At 54.2% G+C, this 22,615-nt stretch overlaps 1 protein-coding gene across 1 annotated transcript in view; it reads left to right on the forward strand.

Moving 5' to 3' along the window:
- The first annotated feature begins 6,671 nt into the window (after positions 1-6,671).
- Prag1 (PEAK1 related, kinase-activating pseudokinase 1) overlaps positions 6,672-22,615 on the forward strand; it is a 38,009-nt gene continuing 22,065 nt past the window's right edge. Inside the window, exons 1-2 of the mRNA XM_048330539.1 lie at positions 6,672-7,072; positions 8,614-9,905. Of these exons, the coding sequence (XP_048186496.1) occupies positions 6,755-7,072; positions 8,614-9,905 (1,610 nt within the window). The 5' untranslated portion in view covers positions 6,672-6,754. The remainder of the gene's footprint in view (positions 7,073-8,613; positions 9,906-22,615) is intronic.

Genomic DNA, 22,615 nt, shown 5'->3' on the forward strand with positions numbered 1-22,615 from the left:
AAACACTTCCTGTCCCAAATGTTTGTCTTAATCTCTGAACGGTTGTCTTGTACAGCATGGTATCTATGGACTAAAACATAGAAGAGCGTAGCTGTCCTTCAGGGTCTGGGCTGCACCAAGGAGCCCGAGCCTGGCAATTAGAAGTGTCATGGAGGTGGACTGATAATTAGCCAGACACAGTATGCCGTGCGTACACAAATTGCGCCACGTTGCAGGAGCACTGTGGAATTCAAGCAGGACTGTTCATAACACGAACAGGCTTCCGTATACCTTAACCGAGGCTGTGCCTACTTAGCAGTCAGCAGCGCAACACTGTGTAAAAGGATGGACATTCAGTGTGTTCCTGAAAGATTCCTGGGTTCTTTGCATTAGGCAAGATAAAGCCATCTCCATGGCCATGTTGGCGGCATAAAAAGAAACACGTGGTATTTCAGCAAAGACAGCATAATGTGTTTATTTCGTGTGAACGCTGCACACGACCTGAGAACAGTGAATTAACCTTTTGATTGCTGCCCCATGCCATTAAACCACCAGCCTTGGCTTCTTTAATTATATTTTTTAGGCCAGTTATACACTGAAGATAAACCAGGTACATTGGTTATACACTGAAGATAAACCAAGGAGCTACACGAGAGGTAGAGATTGGGAAGACTGTGGTTTAAGGCTGGATCTTGGGGGGGGGGGGAAGTGCATGAGACTTCATCTCAACAGAAACCCCCGGATGTGGTGGTGTGTATTTGTTATCCTAGCTTTGGTAGGAAGTCTAACTAGGGACCTCAAGGTCCTGGCTGACCCTAGCATAAGAAAAAGACCCTATCTCAAGAATAACCAGAGCAAAGTATGCTGGAGATATGATTCATGCAGTAGAGTGCAAAGCCCTGAGTTTAAATCCCAGTACAGAAAAAAATTATAATCAAGTAAAGGGAAGAAAATAAAGCATGAAGGTGTCTCCCATGTATTCATTATGGCCTTTGTTTTACAGAGGAAAAACTGACGCATCTGGGATGGTGGGAAGCACGGATTTCTCAAAACCCTGGGAGAAGTCTGTGACTACACACCTTACCTGTCACTTCTGTATCTCTCCAGTGCAGATCACTTTGGACCTGCCTCTCCACGTTGTCCTCGCCTGAGGTGGGGTGTTGTTGGAGCCTCGCTCCAGTTGCTCTTCTCCATTTGTTCAAATGACCTCCCTTCACGTTAGGAAGAGAAACAGGACTAAAGCAGCAGTGTTGGGGGAGCGTCTGCGGGCGGACCATCGCCCGTCAAAGGAACCAGAAAGCTCTTGGTTGTAATCCCAGGGACACCACTTTTCAGCTGAGGAGCCCGGGCAAGTCTTCCGGCTTTCTGAGCAAGACTTTCCTGCTCTGGAAGACTGGCTCCTTGCTTGGCACAGGATAAATGATACGCACGTGTTAGTCCCACTCTTATCCCTCTGTCCCTATCTTCAGGCTGCGCTCGAGAGAGAGAGAGAGAGAGTATTCCCCACACCCCCTTCACCCAGTTTGCTTTTCTCACAGAGCACCAACCATGTGAGATGCGGGTCATCTTCCTCGGTCCCTTCCACTGTGGTCCGGGTCGGGGGTCTCAGCTCTCCAGGCGCATGCGGGGCAGGGCTGTGATTAGGGTTACAGTGTCTCCGGGGAAGGCCAGGGGCAGAGGAAAGCACTTGTGTGTGGGGGGGGGGGGGGTGCTTGTCTTTTCCTGGCACCGAGAGGCGATGTCAGCAGGCTGACTGGGGAAACACCCGGGTCAAGGTGCAAAGCTAACCCTAGGGAAGGAAGAGGGAGGGGAGGGAGGGAGGGGAGGGCGGGAAGGGAGGGAAGGGCCTGGACCGGGTCCCAAGATGTCAGACTCCGAGTTGAAAGATTTCTCGCCCGAGGAACCCCGTCTCCGACTCGTTCGATCCGGGCGGCCCGAGTCGGGAGGCGGGCACGGGGTGGGCGCCGGGGCGGGGTGGCCGGCGGGCGGCCCGGGGGTCCCGGCCTGGGGGCGGGGGGGCGGGGCCCCTCTGCTGACGGCGCAGCACTGAGGTTCCAGCGGCCGAGTCACCGGCCAGACCCGGGGCCGGGGCCGGGCCTGCGCGGGGCCGGCTGCGCCCCGGGCGAGGGCGACCTGCCGGCGGCCCCGGGCGCCCGCGGAGCCCGTCCCGGACCGGGATCGGGTCGCGGCGGCGGGGCCCCCCTCTGGCTCGAGCCCTCGTGGATGCGGGGCCGGCACCCTCGATCCGCCCACCCCCCCGCCCGCGGGGTGGCCCGGCCCGGCGCGGCCGAGGGGGGCGCGCGGCGGAGGCGGGGCGCGCGGCGCGGGCCGGGCCGGGGGTCGGCGGGCGCGGGGCGCGGAGCTCGGGGCGGAGCCTCGGCGCGGCCCGCGGGAGGCGGGGGCGGGGCGGGGCGGAGCGCCCGGCGAGCCCGAGCCCCGGGCCGCGGGGCTGGCGGCGGAGGGCGCGCGGGCGCGGGGCGCGCGGGGCGGCGGAGCCGGAGGCGAGGGGGGCGGAGCCGCGCGCAGCTGCCGCCCGGCCGCGGGGCCCGGCAGACGACGCCCGCCCGCCGCGGGGCTCGCACGGCGCCGACGCTCTCGGAACAATGCTGCGGGGCGCGGGGCCGCCCGGGCGGGGACGGCGGGGCCCCCGACGGCGAGGCCGGCGCGGCGCCGGGCCCAGGTGAGTGCGGCCCCCCCCCCCGCCCGCCCCGCGTCTTTTTGTCTGGCTCGGCGGGCGCGCGCGGGGCCCGGGCCGGCGTCCCCCGGGCTGACCGGCGGCCGGGCGCGGCGGGCGGAGCGTGCGGACCGCGTGCGCCGCGGCGGGGCCGGGCGGGGGGGGGGGGTCGGGGGCCCCGCGGAGCCCCCGGCGGTGTGTGCGGCTCGGCCCGGGGAAACTTTCCCTGGAGTTCCGCCGGGAGGGGCGGCGGGGGAGCCGCATTGTCCCCGGAGCTGAGCGGCGGAGGCCGCGGGGGGTCCGGGCGGGCATGGCCGGGGGGGGGGGCACCCGGTGCCCAGGGGCGGGGCGGCCCCGTGCGGAGCGCGTGAGCCCCGGGACGCGCCTCCCGGAGCACGGGCTTCCCACGTGCGTGGCCCCCACCCCGGCCACGCTGCGCACACCCCCGCGGGCCCCCGCGCACCCCCATGCGCCCTCCGCGCCCCCCGCGGCCCCCGCGCACCCCCATGCGCCCTCCGCGCCCCCATGCGCACCCCGCCCCCCCCCCCCCCCCCCGCGCACTTAGAAACCTCAGCCCTCGCTGAGCCGCGGGCGGGCCGGTGGCGACGCGGGGGGAAGCGCGCGGCTGCGGGTGTGGCGGCTCCCCCCGGGGGCGCGGGGCACGAGGGAGCTCGGCGGGGCGCCCCGACCGTGAGGGAGCCCGTGGGCAGGCTGCGGGTCGGCGGCAGCCCCGAGCCCCCTGGCCCTCGTCCGGTACCGGGCGCACAGGCGCCCTCCTCCTCCCGGAGCAGATCACCCGGCCACCGCCGTGCAGAAGGGAAGTGGGAAGCCCTGTGAACGCGGCCGCTCGCCTGTGTGTGTGCGTGTGTGTGGATGTGGATGTGTGTGTGCATGTGTGTATGCGTGTGTGCATGTGTGTTGAGGTTGCGGAGTCCTTCTTCCCCTTGGTCAGCTGGAACACACTGAAATCCAGACGCTTTCCAGACACAGTTCCCTTCCTGGGCATTGCATGAATTTCACTGTTTTTTTTTAGGATGAGAGTTTTCTGGAATTGTGTCACTTGGGAGCAAAGCATGCCATCCGCTCTCCGTATAAATATGAGGAGTAACCATGGAACACTAATACTTAGGTTATTATCTTTCTAAGTCTCACTGACTTCTCTGCCCAGGTTGGCTCGGGACCTTGCTCCCCAGCTCTCAGCTTGCCCAGTAGCTGGGGTCAGCTGTGTGTGTGTGTGTGTGTGTGTGCCAACGTGTAGTTTTGTGGATCTGGCTACCCTGATCCTTTAGATTCTTTCCCCAACAGGGGCAGCCTGGCTCTTGTGAGCTGTAGCCACAGAGCCTTGTGCAGAAGTTTGCAGAGGCAAAGCTGTTTTATCATCACTTGGATCAGAAAGAATGCTGAGATCTTTTTTTTCCCCCCTTAATCTCACACTGCAGCCTCCCACTAAAATGGGGGAATTTGCATAATTCTGATGCCTGCCTTCCCGCCCCGCCCTGCCTGGGAAGGAATGTGGGCAGGGAAGGTGCCTTTCCCAGGCTGCAGAGAGCTGGCGCGGCCAGGCGGCTCTGCTCCGGCTCTGCTCCTGCTCCGCGAGTGGCTGTATGCTTCACCGTCTTTCACCCAAAACAAATCGGAGATCCCAGGCCCAGGGGAGCATTGGAAAGACTCCTGACTGGCTCCACCGGCACGGTGGCATAGTCAGTTTGCTAGGACTGAGAAACCAATGTCCAGAGGACACAGGGAGTCAGCGGTGCTGGGAAGCCCAGGACTACGTTTGTTTCCCTGATTGAATGATGTCTGATGAAAGTCTTTGTGTGGGGGTAGTTGTGTGGTGGAATCTGCAGAGACGTTCAAAGTCGGTGTGTGTGTGGGGGGGGGGGGGAAGGACAGACTGAGAGAGTGATCACAAATGAAGCCAGGGGTCTCAAGGAACCTTCCAGTATGACCGTAATCCAGCCCCTCAGGGTGGCAAAGCCAAAAGAGAGGCACCTCTGAAAGTGGGGTGTCTGTCTCCCTACGACAGCACTGTGTTCTGAGATGCTTGCTGAGGAGAAATAAGATGTCATCACCCAAAATACATTCTTTGTAAATAGGTGTGTTCCCCCCCCTCCCCCGAAAGTGGTTAGATACAAGAGGCCTCAGCCCAGCCTGACCTAGAGCTAGGAGGAAGTTAAGAAATCTGTACAGAGCTACCGCCGCAGTCTTCAAGCCCGGCCTGTACCTGGCCTGTGGGTGGCCTGACTAGCTTCCGAATGGATGGCAGGGGTTAGCCGGCCTTCACACACCAGCTTCTCCAGAGTCACATTCTCCCCTCCCTTGGGGAAGAATATATCTGCCCCCCCCTTTAAAAAAAAAAGAATTAGCAGCAAACTTGCAGCTCTCTGTGGCCTGACACTGTAGGAGAAAAGAAAAGCCTGCTTCGTCGCAGGCCAGCAGTGACCGCTCTCTGTTGAATTTGGCTGGGGAAGAAGCTGCAACTTGCGTGTGTTTGGAGGAGAACCTCACCAACAGCTCTTCAAGAAAGAGCTTTCTAAGGCCCTGCAGCCTAAAGATGTCACGGGCACACGCACGCATTCCCGTTCCCTTTGGAGGGAAAAGAAATGCTGTCGGCTTCAGCACTCCTCGGCTGAAGCCATGAGTGAGTGTGGGGGAGAAGCCAGGGAGGGCGCCCCGCAGACGCTCTGGAATGATCTTGGGAATGCCTGGCGCAGTCAACCCTGCTCGTCTTGTTGGAAGGGCACCGACTTCGTGTGAACTCTCGTAGTGCAAAGTGGGGCACAAACCCCTAGAGCAGCCAGAGCCCGCCCCGCTCGCCCCATGAGAACCTGCCTGTCTCGGGGGTCTCAAGAAGGGTTCTGTTCCTGTTTCTGGAAAGATGGTCCTCATTCCCCATAGGAGAAGGCAGAAGTGGAGTGTGTCTCCGCCTGCGCCGGGGTTTCTGAGGTGACCCGGCAACGTTGGCCCCTCTTTCCCACACCAACCACCTCAGTACCCGTGGACGGGTCTCAGTTGGGGTCTCGGTTGCGTGTTCCCATCGCCAGCCTCCTGGCGGGGTTATCCGGGGGAACAGCCTCACGCCCGCGGCCCCCTGAGCTCCTCCGCAAGCGTGAATCCACCAGGGGCAAACGGTGCTTGCAGCTTTATCCCCAGAAGCGGTGGACCCCGGGAAGTGGATTCCCTGTCTGTCTTCAGGTCCATGCGGTGTAAAATGGCTATCTGCTCTCCTCCTCTCACTCTCTCCCGCCGTGCCGGTGCGTGCGGGGCTCTCCTGTCCTCCCCCTCAGCTGACAGCACCCAGCTTTGTCAGCTCCGGGTTGAATGACGTCTAGTAAGCCAGGGGAGGGGCAGGATTCCCCGGGTGCCAGAGCTCCTGACAGGCTCGCCCTGGGGGTCCGGCCCAGACCCCAACAGTCTACCTCTCCCGCAGTGTGTATCACAGCGTCCATTTCAGGCACCTTGAGGGCCCGGGGGTGCTTTTCCTCTTGTGTAGTTCTTGGTCCCTAATTGCGTGTTGTCCCTGATTCACGGAATTGAAACTTATTTATGCAACTCCTTAATCTAAAAAAGAAAACTAACCAAAAAATGGAGAGCGATCATCCGATGGCTGTTGCTTTTACTTGCCACACCGCTCTGTGGTTCTCGTGGCTCTGAGGGGCTCGTCCTCCCCCTCTTCCTCGATGTCTCACGGTCACCTTCATCCTGCCTCGTAGTTGCTGTTGGTCGTGGTGGTGGTTTTTCCTCGTAACTTCCCCGCACCTTCAGTATTTTACAGAAGTCTTTCGTGCTTCAGCTGGGTTTCGAGTTCACGGATTCTAAGGAGGCCGGTCTGCTCGCAAGGAGGCCAGAGCCTTGTGACCAGCGAGGAGGGCGGCCCCGCCGTGAGTGAGATGCTCATCCTGCCTTTCTTCCTTCTCGCCCTCCCCCCAGGCTGCTGACCACATTCTAATTGCCGGCGCCCCCATCTTCTGGAGGGGGGAAGACCCTCACCGGGCCGGCGTCCCGCCTTTCCGGGAGGTCGCTCCGGTTGCCACCTCCACCGCCTCCGGGACGGCACCGGGGACCCGGGCACACAATGAACCCACTCGCCACGGGCTCACCATGCGCCAGACCCCGCGACTGAACCCCGAGGGCCCCAAGATGTCTGCGTGCAGTGACTTTGTGGAGCACATCTGGAAGCCCAGGTCCTGCAAGAACTGCTTCTGTCTGCGGAGCGACCACCCGCCGGCCGTCGGCCAGGCCCCGGCCAGGGCGGGCAGCCTGCCCCCGCCCCCACGCCTGCCCCCCAGGCCCGAGACCGGCCGCCTGGACGATGACGGCTCGCCCTACTCCAAGCCCACCATCGCCGTGAAGCCCACCGTCATGAGCTCCGAGGCCTCCGACACGCGGACGGAGGCGCGGACCGAGGCCGGCCCGCAGGTGAGGCTGACTCACCCTTCTGGAATCTTCCCAGGGGCTGCTCCTAGCTGGCAGGAGGCGGCTGGACCGCCGCCAGCCGGGGCTGTTGGAGCAGGAATCCTGCAGGGTGACTCGTCCTGGGATGGTTCTTGCCGTTAGGCTCTTTCTGCCCTCTGTTGTCCCCCGGTCCCTTTAAGCTCATAGCTATTCATCCAGTTTCCTCCAGTGATTTGGAGACTTGTATAAAGGCAGACGAGAAAAAGCTCTTGGCGCTGGTGGCTCGCGCCTGTAATCCTACGTATTCAGGAAACTGAGATGGGAGGATTGTGGTGCGAACCCGGCCCGGGAAGAAATGCCTTATCTCCAATTAACCGGCAAAGAAAACAAGTGGAGGTGAGGCCCTGAGTTTCAGTCCCTGTACTAGATGGATCTATCTGTCCATCTGTAAGCATGTTCTCAGACATTATCAACCAATGGCTATTAATATATATCACATAATAATTATATATTCATACAATAAAGCACTCTTAAGGGTGACTTCGGAAATTACGAGCTTAATAATATGTATAATCACAATGCCATGATCCCACTTAAAATATTACCACGAATGGCTTATGATCATCTAGTACCCAGCCAGTATTCATTCTACCAGTTTAGAAGCTTGGGTTTTGCTAGCTTTGATCTCAGATAATTAGAGCAGTTACACCCCTGGAAGGTCGGCCCGTCGGTTTATCTCACTGGTAACTCCTACAAAGGTGTAATTATTGAGGGTCTGTAGACCTAGGCGGCTGGGCCCATCTCAGAGACGGTATGCTCAAGATTGCTTCAGATTGACCTTTTTGCATGTTCTAGATTGTATTAGCCGAAGTAGTCAAGATATGTGGTGAGCCTATGTGCAAACAAAGGTCAGCTTTGAGTCAGGACATTCTTAACGAAGACTGGCATTTCCTGTGGCCGCAGTGAAGTCCGTGTCCCTCTTAAGGCTGCTGTGTTTCCTTTCTGCGGGTCACACCCATTCACCCAGCCACTCTGGACACTTCAACCTTTACCTAGATAAGCCAGGGGCGAAGTTCAGAGTCCTGGGAAGGGATCCAGATTCAGGCCCTGCTTGGAGACTGCTTCTGAAAGTAAGGAAGCGAGGAGCTTTGAAAGGGAAAGAAGGAGGGGACAGTGATTTCTTTGATGGGAATGCCTGGTCCACATCTTGTAGCCCAACTAGTCCAACCACTTGAGCGGGTCGGGGCCGAGAGCACCCTTGTTAACTGGAAGAGACAACAGCTGTTTGGCATGGCTTACCAAGAAAACCCCAGACCCGTCCTAAACCTGCTGAGACGCTTTGATCAGGTGTTTTAGAAATCCTTCTGATCTTATTTCCTCGGAATGTGCTGGGTCAGGGCTTTCTCCCGCTCCCCCGCCCCCCCAAAAGAAAAGATGTTAGCCAGCACAAAACAAAAACAAAGCCCCGACATCCTACACGGGATCTCCCGGGCCGGGCCCACGCCCCCCGCGCTGCCCCCGGTCCTGAGTTCTAATGCGGCTCTTTCACCCCTGGGCCCGTGCAGGTCATCTGGAGACGAGCGCCCGGCCAGCTGCCCCTCCCGAAGCAGGATGACGCGGCCCTGGAGTACCCGGGCGGCTTCGGAGGCGGGCCCCGGCCCCCGGGCCCCCCGGCCCGCGCCGCCGCCGGCCCGCCCAGCCCGGAGCCCGGCGAGAAGAGCCCGGCCTTCCCCGCGGCCCGCCGCCCCGCGGAGGAGCCGGCCTCGGCGCAGGAGAGCCTCCGCCGCAAGCTGGCGGCCTTGGCGGGGACGGCCCCCGGCTGCCCCCCGGGCCCGCCCTCGGAGGACGGCGCCGACCCGCGGTGCCCGGCGCCCGGCGACGGCGAGGGCGGGGAGTACTGCTCCATCCGGGACTGCTGTCCGGGCAGCCCGGCCGCCGAGGCCCCGGAGCCCGCGGAGGGCGCCCCGGCGTGCGCCCGGCCCCGCGCGGAGGGGGCGCGCCGCGGGTCCGACGGCGGCAGCCCCCGTGGCCCGCACCCCGAGAGCGAGTACTGCGCCCTCAGGAAGGACCCGGCCCCGGGGCGGCGGCCGGCGGACTCCAGCGAGCGCCCGGGGCCGGCCGGGGACCCCCGAGCCCCGGCCCCGCCCGAGCCCATCTACGCCGAGAGCACCAAGCGGAAGAAGGCGGCGCCGGGGCCCTCGAGGCCTCGGGGCCGGGCCGGGGCCGCCTGGGCCCCGAAAGGGCCGTCGGGCCCGCGCAGGGACGGGGCGGGGCCGGGCCCGGCGCCCCCGGGGGCCGCCACCCTCACCGTGGTGGCCGCCCACCCCGAGGAGGACCGCCGGACCATCGCCCTGAGCAGCCCCGACTCCGCCGTGGGCGTGCAGTGGCCGCGGGGACCCGCGAGCCCCGAGGAGGCCGAGGACCCGCCGGAGCCCGGCGCCCCGGGGCGGCCGGCCATCCCCCCCAAGCTGTCCCGGGGCAGCCCCGGGGGGTCCCCCGCCTCCCCGCGCGCCTCCCCCCCGGCCCCCCTCGCCCAGGGCGGCCCGGCCGAGCCCGCCGCCGCCTCCCCGCCGGCCGCCGACCCCAGGCGCCCCCCGTTCCAGGCGGCCGCCGCCTGGAGCCGCATCGAGGAGGAGGAGGAGGCCGAGCAGGGGCTGTGGGCCCAGAGCTGGGGGCGAAGGACCGGGAACGGCCCGGCCCACCTCGCCGACGCCGCCACCTGGCACCGCCTGCACCCCGGCGGCGACGGCAGGGCCGGGGCCGGCATGAGCAAGTCGGCCTCGTTCGCCTTCGAGTTTCCCAAGGATCGGAGCGGGATGGAGACGTTCTCCCCTCCCCCGCCCCCTCCCAAGTCCAGGTGAGCACCTGCGTGTCCGTGCGGGAAGGTACCCCCCCACACCCACCCAAAGGAAACTCTTCCTGGGTCGGAGCAGAGCCTCTCGACCAGAGGCCCGCTGCTCAGTCCCCCTTCCGGGGACCCGAGTCTGCCCAGAGGCCCGCTGGTCAGTCCTCCTTCCAGGGACCCGTGTCTGCCCAGAGGCCCGCTGGTCAGTCCTCCTTCCAGAGACCCGTGTCTGCCCAGAGGCCCGCTGCTCAGTCCCCCTTCCGGGGACCCGAGTCTGCCCAGAGGCCCGCTGCTCAGTCCCCCTTCCGGGACCCGAGTCTGCCCAGAGGCCCGCTGGTCAGTCCTCCTTCCAGGGACCCGAGTCTGCCCAGAGGCCCGCTGGTCAGTCCTCCTTCCAGGGACCCGTGTCCTGCCCAGAGGCCCGCTGGTCAGTCCTCCTTCCAGAGACCCGTGTCTGCCCAGAGGCCCGGGGGCGCTTAGGTGGATTCCTCCGTGCGCATTTCAGGCTCTGCAAACCAACCCACCAGCAGAGCCCTGCTCGGGTGGGCTGCGCGAAACCCGTCGGTCACAGGAGCGCCCGGGGCCGGGATTGAGACCCAGCGGTAGCGCAGATGCTTCGGAGGTAGGGGCCCAGCCCCAGGCTTCCCCCCAACACCCCAGCTCCCAAGGCCCTGCAGAGCTCTTGCTCCCTGTAGGTTCCCACGATTTTAGAACCGGGTGCACTTGGTGCCCCCCTCTCTCAGCGCCGTCTTTCGGGAAGCCCTGACCCTTCGTTTTGGTTAAGCGTGCAGAAGAGGGCCGGGAGAGCCTAGGCCACCAGACTTGGAGAGGCCGAGTCCGCGGAGCCGAGCGAGCGTGCGCTCAGGCCCTGGGTGTGACCGTGAATAGGCTTCCGTGCCAAAATTAGAAAAGAGGAATCTTTGCGCGTGTGGGTTTATAAAGAAAAAAACAACAACTAGTTTCGTGCTAGTAGGCTGGAACTCACGGCTTGCTCCATGGTCTCTCGGACCTCCTACCAGTTTAAAGTACCTTTGAAAAGCTCCAAAAAGCAAATGCCTTTTTGAAGCTCGCGAGCTGTGCATGGAATTTAAATTCTGGAAGAGGGAAAAAAAAAAAAAGTTTCCCTCAGTGAAAGCAAAACTGATTTTTATCGGGGGAAGGAGAAACCTGCTGTTTAAAAAGAGAGAAAAAAAAATGGCAGCCTTTGTGAACAGAGAGGCTTTCTCTATCTGTGTCATTGCAAGCGTTCTTCTGCCTGAGCAGATGTCTTCTAGATTGATGTCAAAGACAGGGGGATTGACCACAGGGAGAAGCAACTGCTGCTGTTGGCTTTGAACATCAAGGCCTCCGGGGCTGTGATTTGATCTCACGGTTTGGGCTTGTTCTCATGACCACTGCTTGCTTTGTTCCCGGATTGCCTTGGCTGCCCACCTTGCAGAATAGACCTCTTCCACAGCCTCCGATGGCTGGAGACTCTCTGGTTCTTTGGCTACAATTGTAACTCATTGAATGAAAGAGCAATTCAGCAGCTAAGATGAGATCCCATTTATCTAGTACTTCCTATGGGCCACGTGTGTATTTAAGGATGTTAGGCTTAATAACTCATTTAATCCCTAGAACAACCTCATGAGAGGAGAACTATCAACCCAGCCCACGACCACAAAACAGAGATCGAGAGCTGAAATAATCTGCCCAAGGATGCTACAGATCTCTTGACAGCCCAGCCCCAAGTCTGTGCTCTTGAACAGGCAAGGGGCCATAGAAACCAAGCGGAGTGTGAGACTAACACATTGATATTGTATGTGTACCCCAGTGTTGGGGAGCTGTAGTGTCAGAAATCCTAGTTCGTGTCTGATATCTCTCACTCACTGGCTGAGTAACCTTGGGCAAGCCGTTCGCTGTGGTTGAGGCTCTCGCTTGCTTCCTCTTCTCTAAAAATGGGATGAGAAGACTGTCCCAACACTTCCTTATTGAAATGAGATGAGCAGCTAGTTATTATGGGGGCAGAAACTACCCTGAGCTGTTAGGCTTGTCAGTGACATCCATACCCCCTAGGAATCAGCCTTGCCCAGACCTGGAAATAACCACCTGAGCCTTAGAGCAAAACTTTCTCACCCAAGGAGCCTAGGGCTCTGAGAAATCGTGGTAACCATGGTAACATGACTCAGGAAGGATTTTAATTAGGAACTAGGGTGCCATCTGAGTTTTTTAGTCCCGTGTATTACGTTAAAATTCTTGGATTACATATAGCTCAAATCAGGTAGGAACCTCAAAAGTTCTAGTTTCCAACTCTGTAAGGACAAAAAAAAGATAGCCTTTTCAGAACTTTTGATAGAAAAATTCAATAAGTAAAACTAACTTAAGGGTGCACGAGGGGAAAATCTTGCCATTTTAAATAAGCCAAAATTGTCCCTTTAGAGCAGCATTTTCCAAGTGTCGCTGACATTATCTTTGGAACTGTTGTGTCTCCCTTGTGGGGCGCTAAGAAGACAAGCTTGAACAGTACGTTCTGGGGAACCCCAGTATATTCCAATCTTATCAGATCTCGAGGTGCAGGCAAATCAGAGCATTGCTGCAAATGAAGCCCGGAGTTGATGTGGTACCAGAATGAGCCACACTGGCAACCATGGCAGGCCATTTTCCAAGATGGAAAATGTGTTACCTCAATGCAGCCACAGCGGATAAGCCGCTTGCTTCCCGTGGACTCAGCTATTCAGTGGTTCCCGTTGCTAATGATAAATTTCTTCATGCGTGTGACGTGTGCACAGAAGCCTAGAGAAGGAGTTTGCGTCCCGCGAGACGGTGTTCCTTCCCACTTGGGGAGAGACAGAGCCATCACGTGACCCTCTCGGGCCATCATTTCTACGAGGGGTTTCTGGGTGTTTTGTGAAAGTAGTTGTGACCTGAAGGGGATAATGTTCAGAATGACTTTGGCTTTCCTGTCTTGTTGCAATGATTCATGGGAGTAGCCATCTGAGATTATTATGTCTTCTGAAATCTCTCTTGCTCTCTGGAGAAACCTCTCCACGTAACATTGTGTAGTACCAAGAGGCCCCATGTCTCTATCATGTGCTCAAGTGTTGTTGTGCATCCTCTTCCTGGGCAGGTAAGGAAGAGTCTGGGCCTTTCCTTGCCCTCTGCTGCCTGGCAACCACCTGCCGATAGCCGCAAACTCACAAAGACTTGTCACGATAGAACACCAAGTCTCTGGGTCATTGCCCTGCCCTAATAGGTAAGGACTGACAAGTACTGACAGGGACTGACAAGTTGGCTAGGAGCAAAACCACTGCTGGCAAGAAGCATGGACTGTTCATTAAAACATCACCTTCAAGACTTAAGGTAGTTTAATGAGAAGCCATAGCGCCTGGGGAAATGATTAAGATGCAAAAAAACAACAACAACAACAAAACAAAACCCCAAAACTCAGTTCTTTCTGTCTTTTATTTCCTCCTCAGATGCAAATCTGTGTGGAAATGACTTAGGACTTATGAGTGACAATTCAGTGGAAGGAGAGTCATCCGGGTAGGGCAGACAAACATTTTACAAAGAAATTCCAAATAGGCAAGAGACGGAGTGGAACTGAAGAAGGCAGGTGCGTGAGAAATAAAGACAGATTGGCGTAGCTTCCGTCCCCACAGAGTCTGCTTCCAGGGGAGACTCTTCAAAGAAAAAGATGTCCCCAAGAAAGTGGGACATGTTTTTCTTTTCCAAGTTGTCTCTTGAGCAACTTTAATTTTAACCCACTGCTTGGTAAAGTTCCCTCTTCTTCCTAGGCAAGCTGGACAGAGGAGATTAAGTTCATTCTAGGGGCTCCATCCTTAAGACCCCGTCTGCATTGATTCTCACTAGACTGGGAGAAACGGCATCTTAAATAGAGCTCTTTTTTGCCCATAGAAGTCATCACTGATAACTAGATGAACAAAAAAATAGGTAATGTATTCTGTTCTATCACATGGTCCACTCAGCTGGAGCTCAGCGATGAGCAGAGAGCGCGCTGCTCTTTGTTTCTACCTCTGTGGACAATCTGATGCAAGCATAAGTTCTGGACACCCTTTTTTTGTGTAGCAAATCGCAGAGGTAGTATCAGTCTACCAGAAAATACCGTAGTCTTGTCATGGGCTCGTCTGTGTGGCATTTTGAAAGTCTTGGTTTGCATTGGGAAGTTTTATTTAGAGACTCTGATGTAGCTAATTTGCATAAGGAGTCTGGAGGCGGAGCTGGTGAGGGAGAATGAATACTGGGCAGAATCCAGTGGGAGAAACTGTTCCCCTGCCCCAAACACAGAGTTTGGCAAAAGGAACAAAGCGCATGCATCAACAATACAAGTTTATAGTGTGCGCATGCCAACGGCAAATTAATGGTTGGCCTCTTCCTATGAGTGTGTGGACAGAACCTGCAAACACAAGACCTCTTATAAACAGAGTGCTGAAGCTGATTCCTGCCCTCCTGTTCTAATATTTTAAATAAGTGCTGGCTTGCAAGCAACACATAGGCAACTTTTAGGTCTGTCTAAGTCTTAGCATACAGTTTGACTAAGACTAGGAAAATTCTTTAGTTCATTGGGTAATTATAAATTGCCAATTTTTTGGGGGGGCGGGGGGCTCTGTGCAAGGTGGTAAAACATGGCCAGGAACAGGGATTCTGTTCCTCAAGGACTTTGAGGATTGAGTTGGCATGAGTTGAATCAGCAGGTGCACAAAACAAACACCAAAGGCTGTCTCCCACATTGATGAGACTGGTTTTCACAGAGTCTGTATTCTTACCACATTCTGGGTTCTGTTCTTTAACACAAAGGTACAGTCAGCTCTGTGTGTAGAAGAAACTAAGTTATAGCCCTCTCCTTTGTCAGAATTAGCACAGTTTTGTAAGTAACTCGTGTGTGTGTGTGTGTGTGTGTGTGTGTGTGTCTATCTATTTACTCCTTGAAGATAAAGGCACACTTAGCTTCTGTAATTCCAGATCACCTAGTTTAGTGCTTGGCACTTAGCAGATGCCCAAGAAACAAGGTAAGTGGATAGTTGGGATTGTTATAGGAAGAAACTAGGTCCTGTTTATTTCATCTTTCCAAAAAGCACCTATACCTTTATGCCTGGAGTACAGGTAAATAAGAAATGCTTTAAAAAAAAAAAGAGTAGCTAGTAGCTTGGAATATGAAATATTCTTCTGCAGTCGGACCTCTTGGTAGCCTTTGTACTCTTTTTATGCTTCTCTATTTTGTCGGAACAGTGTGTCATGCATTGCTTCCAAAGGAGTCCATGTTTACATCTCTTCAAGAAAGTATAGTCACTTATGCCACTTGTGATGTAGAAATAGACTTGTGGCTCCAGGCTGGACTGAGGTGGTTCTGCATCCCTACTATATACATCCCTGTATCACAGGTCTGCAGGTGACAGAGATAGGAGAATCACCATTGAGGCTGTCCCCCAAAAGTGTAAGAACCTCTTAAAAAGAATAAAGAGAAACAAAAGTGTCTCAAGTGCTTCTTAGCACCCATGAGGCCCTGAGCTCAACCCCCGAGAATCACAAAATCAATTGGTCAATCAATCAGGCAGGGAGGGAAGAAGAAAGAGTAAACTCCTAAGAGTTTAGGAACCGAGTCTCCTGCATTCTGCCTACACGTCTCCATAGCAACCCTGAGCACAGAGCCAGATTTTGGGTAGGTATTCAGTGCAGAATGATGCCCATTGTAATTCGGTGGAAGCCGAGGTTAATAATGGTTAATGCTTCAAGGTAGGCACTGAGCCCTCAGTGTATCCTTTCCTGCATTAATGACTCTCCAGTGATTGTGCATTTCCCTTCCGCCACTGGGCTCTATTATGCTGCCTTTTTTAAAAAGCTGAACAGGTGTGAGGAGCGGGAGGGACCTCTTTCCACAAGAATGTTTCTTTCTGGTAGCAATTATCTAATTCCGCCCCCCCCTGCCCCCCGCCCCTGAGTTGCAAGGAATTCTAGAGTGTCGTTTTGCTTCTCTGAGAAGAGATTTTTTTTTCATGCTTCCTGGGAGTGGGGGTGGAATACGCCAACTTAGGCCAGATGAGCCCGTCTCCTTTGTCCGTCAAGCCATCCGTGACTTTGTTCAAGAGTGTCTTCTGCTCTGTGGGTGTGGCAGTCACCAACTGGTGAGGAATTCTTCCTATTAGCAGTGCAAGGGGTGTTTGGTGGTTTGGAGATTGATGTCTTACTCCTATCAGGTTGATAAGTCGACTACAGAGGATGCTTGGTGCCTTTCCAGTGAATACGTTTCTGAGTTTAAACGTCTTCTCTTTGTTGAGCTGCTCGCGGTCGTGGGTGTGTGTGCACACGCATGTACTTTTGAACTAAGAGCCTCTTGCTCTGGCTTTCTTTTCTTTTTTTTTTGGCCAATCCTAGGCCGTGAACTCAGGGCCTGAGCACTGTCCCTGGCTTCTTTTTGCTCAAGGCTAGCACTCTGCCACTTGAGCCACAGCGCCCCTTCTGGCCGTTTTCTATATATGTGGTGCTGGGGAATCGAACCCAGGGCCTCATGTATACGAGCCAAGTGCTCTTGCCACTAGGCCATATCCCCAGCCCCTCTCGCTTTCTTTTCTGCTCAAGGCTAGGTCCCTACCACTCAGCCACACTTCCACTTCTGGCTTTTTGCTGACTAACTGGAAGCTAAGAATCTTATAGACTTGTCTTCCCTGGATGGTTTCGAACCAGGATCTTTAGGTCTCAGACTTCTGATTGACTAGGATCATAGGCGTGGGCCAAGCAGTCCCTGGCCAGGATCTCTTTGTATTGACTTTGGGCAGATCCCTAAGTGTGCTGGGTGTTTCGAGTTCCTATGCTGTTCCCACACAGCTTTGTAAAATGCCCTGCTTTTGTTAGCTTGCTTATTCTTTTGCTTCTCTGGCAGGCTGGCTTACATAAACAATTGTTCTTTGTTGGGTGGCAAGTGCAACTTCCAGGTTGAAGAATGTTTTTTAAAAAATCCTTCCCTTTTTGCTCAGATAGTGTGATAAGCTATTAATTACAATGTCTGTTACCATCAAATGATGACCTTGACTTCCTTAGATTTGGTATTTAGCAATTCCAAGCCCCTTTATATCTGTGCTGTAAAACTCCCCTAAGTTCTGAAACGCAGGCCAGCAATTGGTGATATCATTGTATGTTTCTGCGGTACGGAAAACCATTCAGAATGGCCCTTGCTCTTTGAAAACCCCACATAGTCACAATTAATAGGTCCCAAAATACACTGGATAAATAGAAGAATTGTTGAGACGAATGAATATATTAGTAATATGAGCTTAAAGCTCAGGAAGAAAGCGAAGGAGTGTCAGAAATTTTTATTTGTTCCAGCACTGGCATTTGGCTGGTGCTGTCTCTTCGCTTTTTTTGTTCAAGGCTGGTGCTCAACCATTTGAGCCATACCTCCACTTCCAGTTTTTTGCTGGTTAATTGCACACAAGAGTCTCAAGGACTTTATTGCCAGGGTTGGTTTTGAACCTCCGATCTCAGCCTCCTGAATAGCTAGTTTCATGGGCATGAGCCATCTGATTCCAGCTGAAAATCACAGGGAGGTTGGGTTGCATCTTCTATTCCGATTCTGGCCGGTTGGAGTACAGCTCTGGAGCTCCTCATGGAAACGCACTGTGCAGGAAGTTTGCTGCAATTGATTAATACTGTCTTCAGGTTGTACAGAGTTGGAGTAAAAAGACATGAGCTAGTTAATTGCTAAATCTGCCTTCAAGCCTTACATTTAATGCTTATGTAAATAGTCTTCCAAGTAGCTAGGCTTATAGTAGCTAGGATTATCTAACTTACCAGCACCCAGCTTGTTTCCAAATATTAGGTATCTATGGTTGGTTGGAGCTGTAGCTAGGACACCTGTGAGTAGGAAGAACTGAGGGGAAATTCATTATGTCGTACAACCAAGCTCCACAATTCTTTTCATTTTGCAAAAGTGAAATTCTATACTTGTTAAAGAAAACTAGTTTTCCCTTTCCCATGACCTCTTAGAGACACCATTCTATTTCTTGTCTCTTTGAGTCTGATTACTCTAGATACTTCATGTAATTGGAATTATATGTCTTTTTGTGACTATTCATTCCACTTAGTACATATCTTCAAGTCTCATTGATGTTGTAGCATGTGTTAAAATACCTTCCTTCTTAGAGCTGAATAATATTCTGCTACGTGCTTTGAACCACCTTTTGCCTCTCCATTCATCTGCTAGTGGACACTTGGTTTGATTCCAAATTTTGGCTATTGTGAAAAATACTGCTCTAATTTTACATTTTTTTAGAAATAGCTTTTCCATAACCGTCGCACCATGTTGTATTCCCACCAATCGCCTATAAAAGTTCCAGTTCCTTCATATCCTCTCCACGTTTGTTATTTTCTAGGTTTTTGTGTGTTTGTTTTTGAGCCTCTTTTCATACGCAGAATTTGCAGATGTATTTTTCCTTCCTCTGGGAGTGCCTCTTCCCTCAGTTGACTGTGCCTGTTAATGGGTAGGATATGAATCTTGGGCTCAGGTGCTGGGTTAGCAGAGTGGATTTGACACACAGTTGCCACTCAAGAAAGTTCTGAACACAGAATTGACAAAACTAATTGTCTGAAACCAGAAAAAATTCCCATCAGGCATAGGTGCTCTTGGTGGAGTCTTAGAGGACAGATCAGAACCCTGGCGACGCCCACGTGTCTAGACGATTGCTATTGGTTTGATTTAGTCGACCACCGGAGGTGTGATCTGGGGGTAAGGGGGTAGTGTGAAGATGAAAAGAGCCCCAGAAGGCTAGTTATGCTCAAGGGAGATTCTTTCATTGCAAGAGAAGTTAGGCTAATACGATAAAAAAAAAAAATCCCATTTTGTAATGAAAGGAGGGTAATAGACTGAGGAATCCGATTGGCTGGCTCCTGGGTCTGGGGCTGTTGCATAGCTGATCCAGCTCTCAAACACAGTTGATTCCAATCAAGTTCGGACGGTCCTAGACAAGTCAATTCATGCTGATTGTTTTAGAAAAAACCCTGCCTATCCCTACAACGTTCTCTTGGTCGTCTTTCTTTCCTGAGGTTCCTTAAAGTGCCATAATCAGAGAGGAAGCGCCCAGGTGAGCGAGCTCGCTAGCTTGTCTGCTCTGTGTCTGTCCCGGTAGCAGAGTCAACGGCCTGGTTTCCCTGGTAGCGAGGGGATGGGCTTGTTCCGAGGACACTGTGCACACGTGTGGAATCCTCACAGGGAGAGCCTGTGGGCTGCGAGTGTGTGTGGACGCGTTTGCGGAGGCCGCTGAAGGCTCCTCTCTGCTTCCCTGTCTATCCATCCATAGTGCCGCGTGTAACTTTCTATGTACACCTAGTGCTATTTTTTTTTTTAGCGTTTTGTCACTACTTGAATCTTTGTAACACCCCTAAGAGATAAACATTTTTGTTATCTTCACATGATGAATGCAAAGCCGAAACACAGAGACATCGATGCCCTTTCTCAGACACGCAGCAAGTGGGCCAGGGCAGTTGGGCCACATTGGTGGAGTCCTAGCGCCTGACTCTACCCGTGGCTCGTGCGGTCCTGCCGCGCTCCGCAGGCGCCTAGGCAGGGCTGCTGGGGAGGAGAACCCAGGGGGCGCCGGTCGCTCTGTCTTGAGCTTGCGTCTGTCATTCTCCATGCATCTCCTCTTCCCTCTGCCACTGTGGTGTGGACGAGCTCCCTCCCTCCCCAGCCGTGTCGTGGGTCTGCGCTCGCGGGCACCCCAGCTCCATCTCCAGTCTCCACCCGAGCTTCCCTACCTTGGGAACCGCTAGTCGCTTGCCTTCCTCACTCCTGTTCCCGTTGGAAAGTTCGTAACCATTCAGACTGGGGCCATACGTAAAAGACTGCGTTGATAAGACCCGAGTGGTCGGTCTTCAGCAGAGTTTTTTAATCTTTCAGTGGTGAAGTATATCTTGATATAGCCAGGGAAGATAGCTGCGCGTTTCCATGGATCAGCGTAAGCATCTTGATCCGTGGCCAAAGCTGACTAGTAATCGACACACTGTACGAGTGCATTTCCGTGGTACTGGGTACTAGTCAGCTGTCGATCTCTGTGACAAAATACCCGAGAAAGCAGCTTCGCTTGGGGAAAGGGTTATGTGGGTCATGGTCTTGTGTTTCCAGCGGACTCCATTGCTTTGGGTTTGAGGTGACATAGAAATCGTGATACCGGAGCCTGTGGCTGCTCGCCTCATCGCGGCCGGGGAGCAAGAGAAAGTGCCCCGAATGAGACTGGACTCCACCTGCAGGTGCCATTGGCCATTGCCATGGTGCTCCTTGCGCTTCTGACCAGCCAGCTACAAATCGAGCTTCCCGCAACCCATTCCTCTGGTTTGATGAGTTTAGAGCAGCTTAAAGGACTGGAGGAAACCCTTGCTTCTATTTTAGGGTGTACTATAAAAGGCATCACAAGGGATAGCGATGACTACCAGAGCGTGAGGGGCACCCTTCAAGACATGTCGTTAGCGATATGGACCTCCTGTCCATTCTTCTCTTCCACTCTCCAGGAGTTGCTACATGTTCAGCTCTCTAGAAGCTTCTAGTCTCTGCCCTTTGGGGTTGATAGAGGCTGCGTGAATAGGGATGTGATATAATTACATAGGGACCACACTGTGATCAACCTGGCCTTGAGCCCCTTCCTCCCCTCCCACTCCACCCTTTGAAGGTTGGGAAGGCTGGTTGGACGTTCCAGTCCTCCAGTCCTGCCCAGGTTTTTCCAGATCCCACCCCCACGCTTCCTCATCAGCCAACTCATCACCCTATGAAAAAAGACCACTTGAGAGTTTCCAAGAATTTCAAGAGTCTCAATGCCAAGGAAACCGGAGTAAAAGCCAAATATATATACTTCCTGACGTCACGGTTTCCCTATCTTTTAAAATAACTGGCTGTATTCCCGTTTTAAAATGGTCTCCACTGGATGTAAACGCCCGTAGTGCCCCAGCAGAACAGTTAGGCCACATCCTGCAAATGCAAATGCGAGGGCCTTCCCGCCCCCCCGCCCCCCCCCGCCCCCCCTCCTCAAACTCTACGGCCATCTAACCACAACAGCGCCCAGCCGAGGGGAAACGCAACGAGTGGGCCTCTCTGCCTCTCAGGTGGCCTTTGCTCACTTGCAGAAATAACTCTCCTAGCATCCTTATCAATAAGCACCCAAGACAGAAACACTAAAGAGCTTTCCAGCTCAGCGAGTTGTCTTTCTAGACCCATCTGGAAAAAAACAATTTCAACTATAAGATTTGTCCAAATTCAGGGTTTACAGGATTGTTGTATTTTGTGGGCAGGCGAAAAGTTTCCTATTTAAAGTGTATTCCCAATGCTTGTCAGTTGCTCAGTGTCCCTGTACTTTGCTGCTTTGGTTTTGTGTGTGTGTGTGTGTGTGTTTTTTCTAGACAAGTGTCTTTCTTAAAGCGTCTATCCTTACAGATGCCACTGAAGTATTGAAACAGGAAGATAAACTTAGTCAAGGAGTGCTTAGTAATTACTCCCTGTTCCAGCACATCCTGCCTGTGAAACAACTCCTCAACTTGTTTGTAATTTTGGGGTGATCTCAAACCTATTTCACATGGAGCAGTTAGAATAATTTATCCAGGATTATAACCAAATGTTCAGTCAGACGATTCGGACTCAGGGCACTGTTTGATGCAAAGGTGAGGTCCGATCAAAGAAGACTGAACTGGCTTGTGAGGAATGTTTAGGTAAGTGAAATTGATGCTGGATCTTAAGTATAGGTTTGAAGAGAACAGTTCATCTGTTTCCAGTTGGAGAGAAGAGAAGCCATCAGTGTCTATTTAGGAGACAACCGGGAGATAAACTTGATTGGAATAAAGGATATGTAGGGGAAGTGGTAATGAATTTAACCAAAATAGAGCTCTTTGCCTTACACACACACACACACACACACACACACACACACACACACAGCAATCTAGGTTTCTTTTCTAATATATAGTCAGGAGGGGAAATTTTGGAAAATGAGATTGTTCAGGAGCATCTGCAGTGCGTATTTCTGTTTCGTGGAATTTGTCAGGTGATCCAATATGGTGGCCGAGGGAGAAGCTCTTTCTTCAAGGGAGCTTGTGTAGGGCTGGGCAGTATCAGCCATCGTGGATGCTCTTCTCTACGTTCTGAGCTTTTTCTCTCAAGGGTGGTGCTCTACCACGTGGGCTTTGCTTCTTCTTCTGGCTTTTTGGAAGTTAATTGGAAATGAAAGTTTCAATAGACTTTCCTGCCGGGGCTGGCCTTGAACTGCAATCCCCCTTTCTCAGCCTCCTGAGTAGCTAGGATTACGGATATGAGCTCCCAGTTCCCAGCTACAGATCTGTGTGGGGATGAGGCTTTCTGTCTAGAGGAGCTTCCTAAAGATTTCCCTACCAGTTTGCGTGTTGGGTGAAGCACAACAGCTTGCCAGCTCTACTTCACATGCCACCCTTCCGGCACTTAGCCCAGCCTAGCAGCACCCAGCGGGCAGTCCTCTGTGCTGGACAGCCCCTTAAGGACATTCAGGAGACATCAGCAGCCATGTGTCTGCTAATATAGCTAGGAGAGGAAGTGAAAAACGAGGCATTCCTGTTCACCAACCCAGTCGGAATCCCTCGATGCATTTAGAATGGGGCTGAGGAGGAGAAACCCGACGGAGGGGAACTTGATGTCGCATGTGTGGATCTCTCCTAACGAGGGAGCCGAGGAAGACAATTGGAGGTTGGAAGCCGCAGGTCAGAGAGGCAGAGCCGGCCCT

Source organism: Perognathus longimembris, chromosome 21, assembly GCF_023159225.1.
Source record: "Perognathus longimembris pacificus isolate PPM17 chromosome 21, ASM2315922v1, whole genome shotgun sequence".
Taxonomy (NCBI): domain Eukaryota; kingdom Metazoa; phylum Chordata; class Mammalia; order Rodentia; family Heteromyidae; genus Perognathus; species Perognathus longimembris.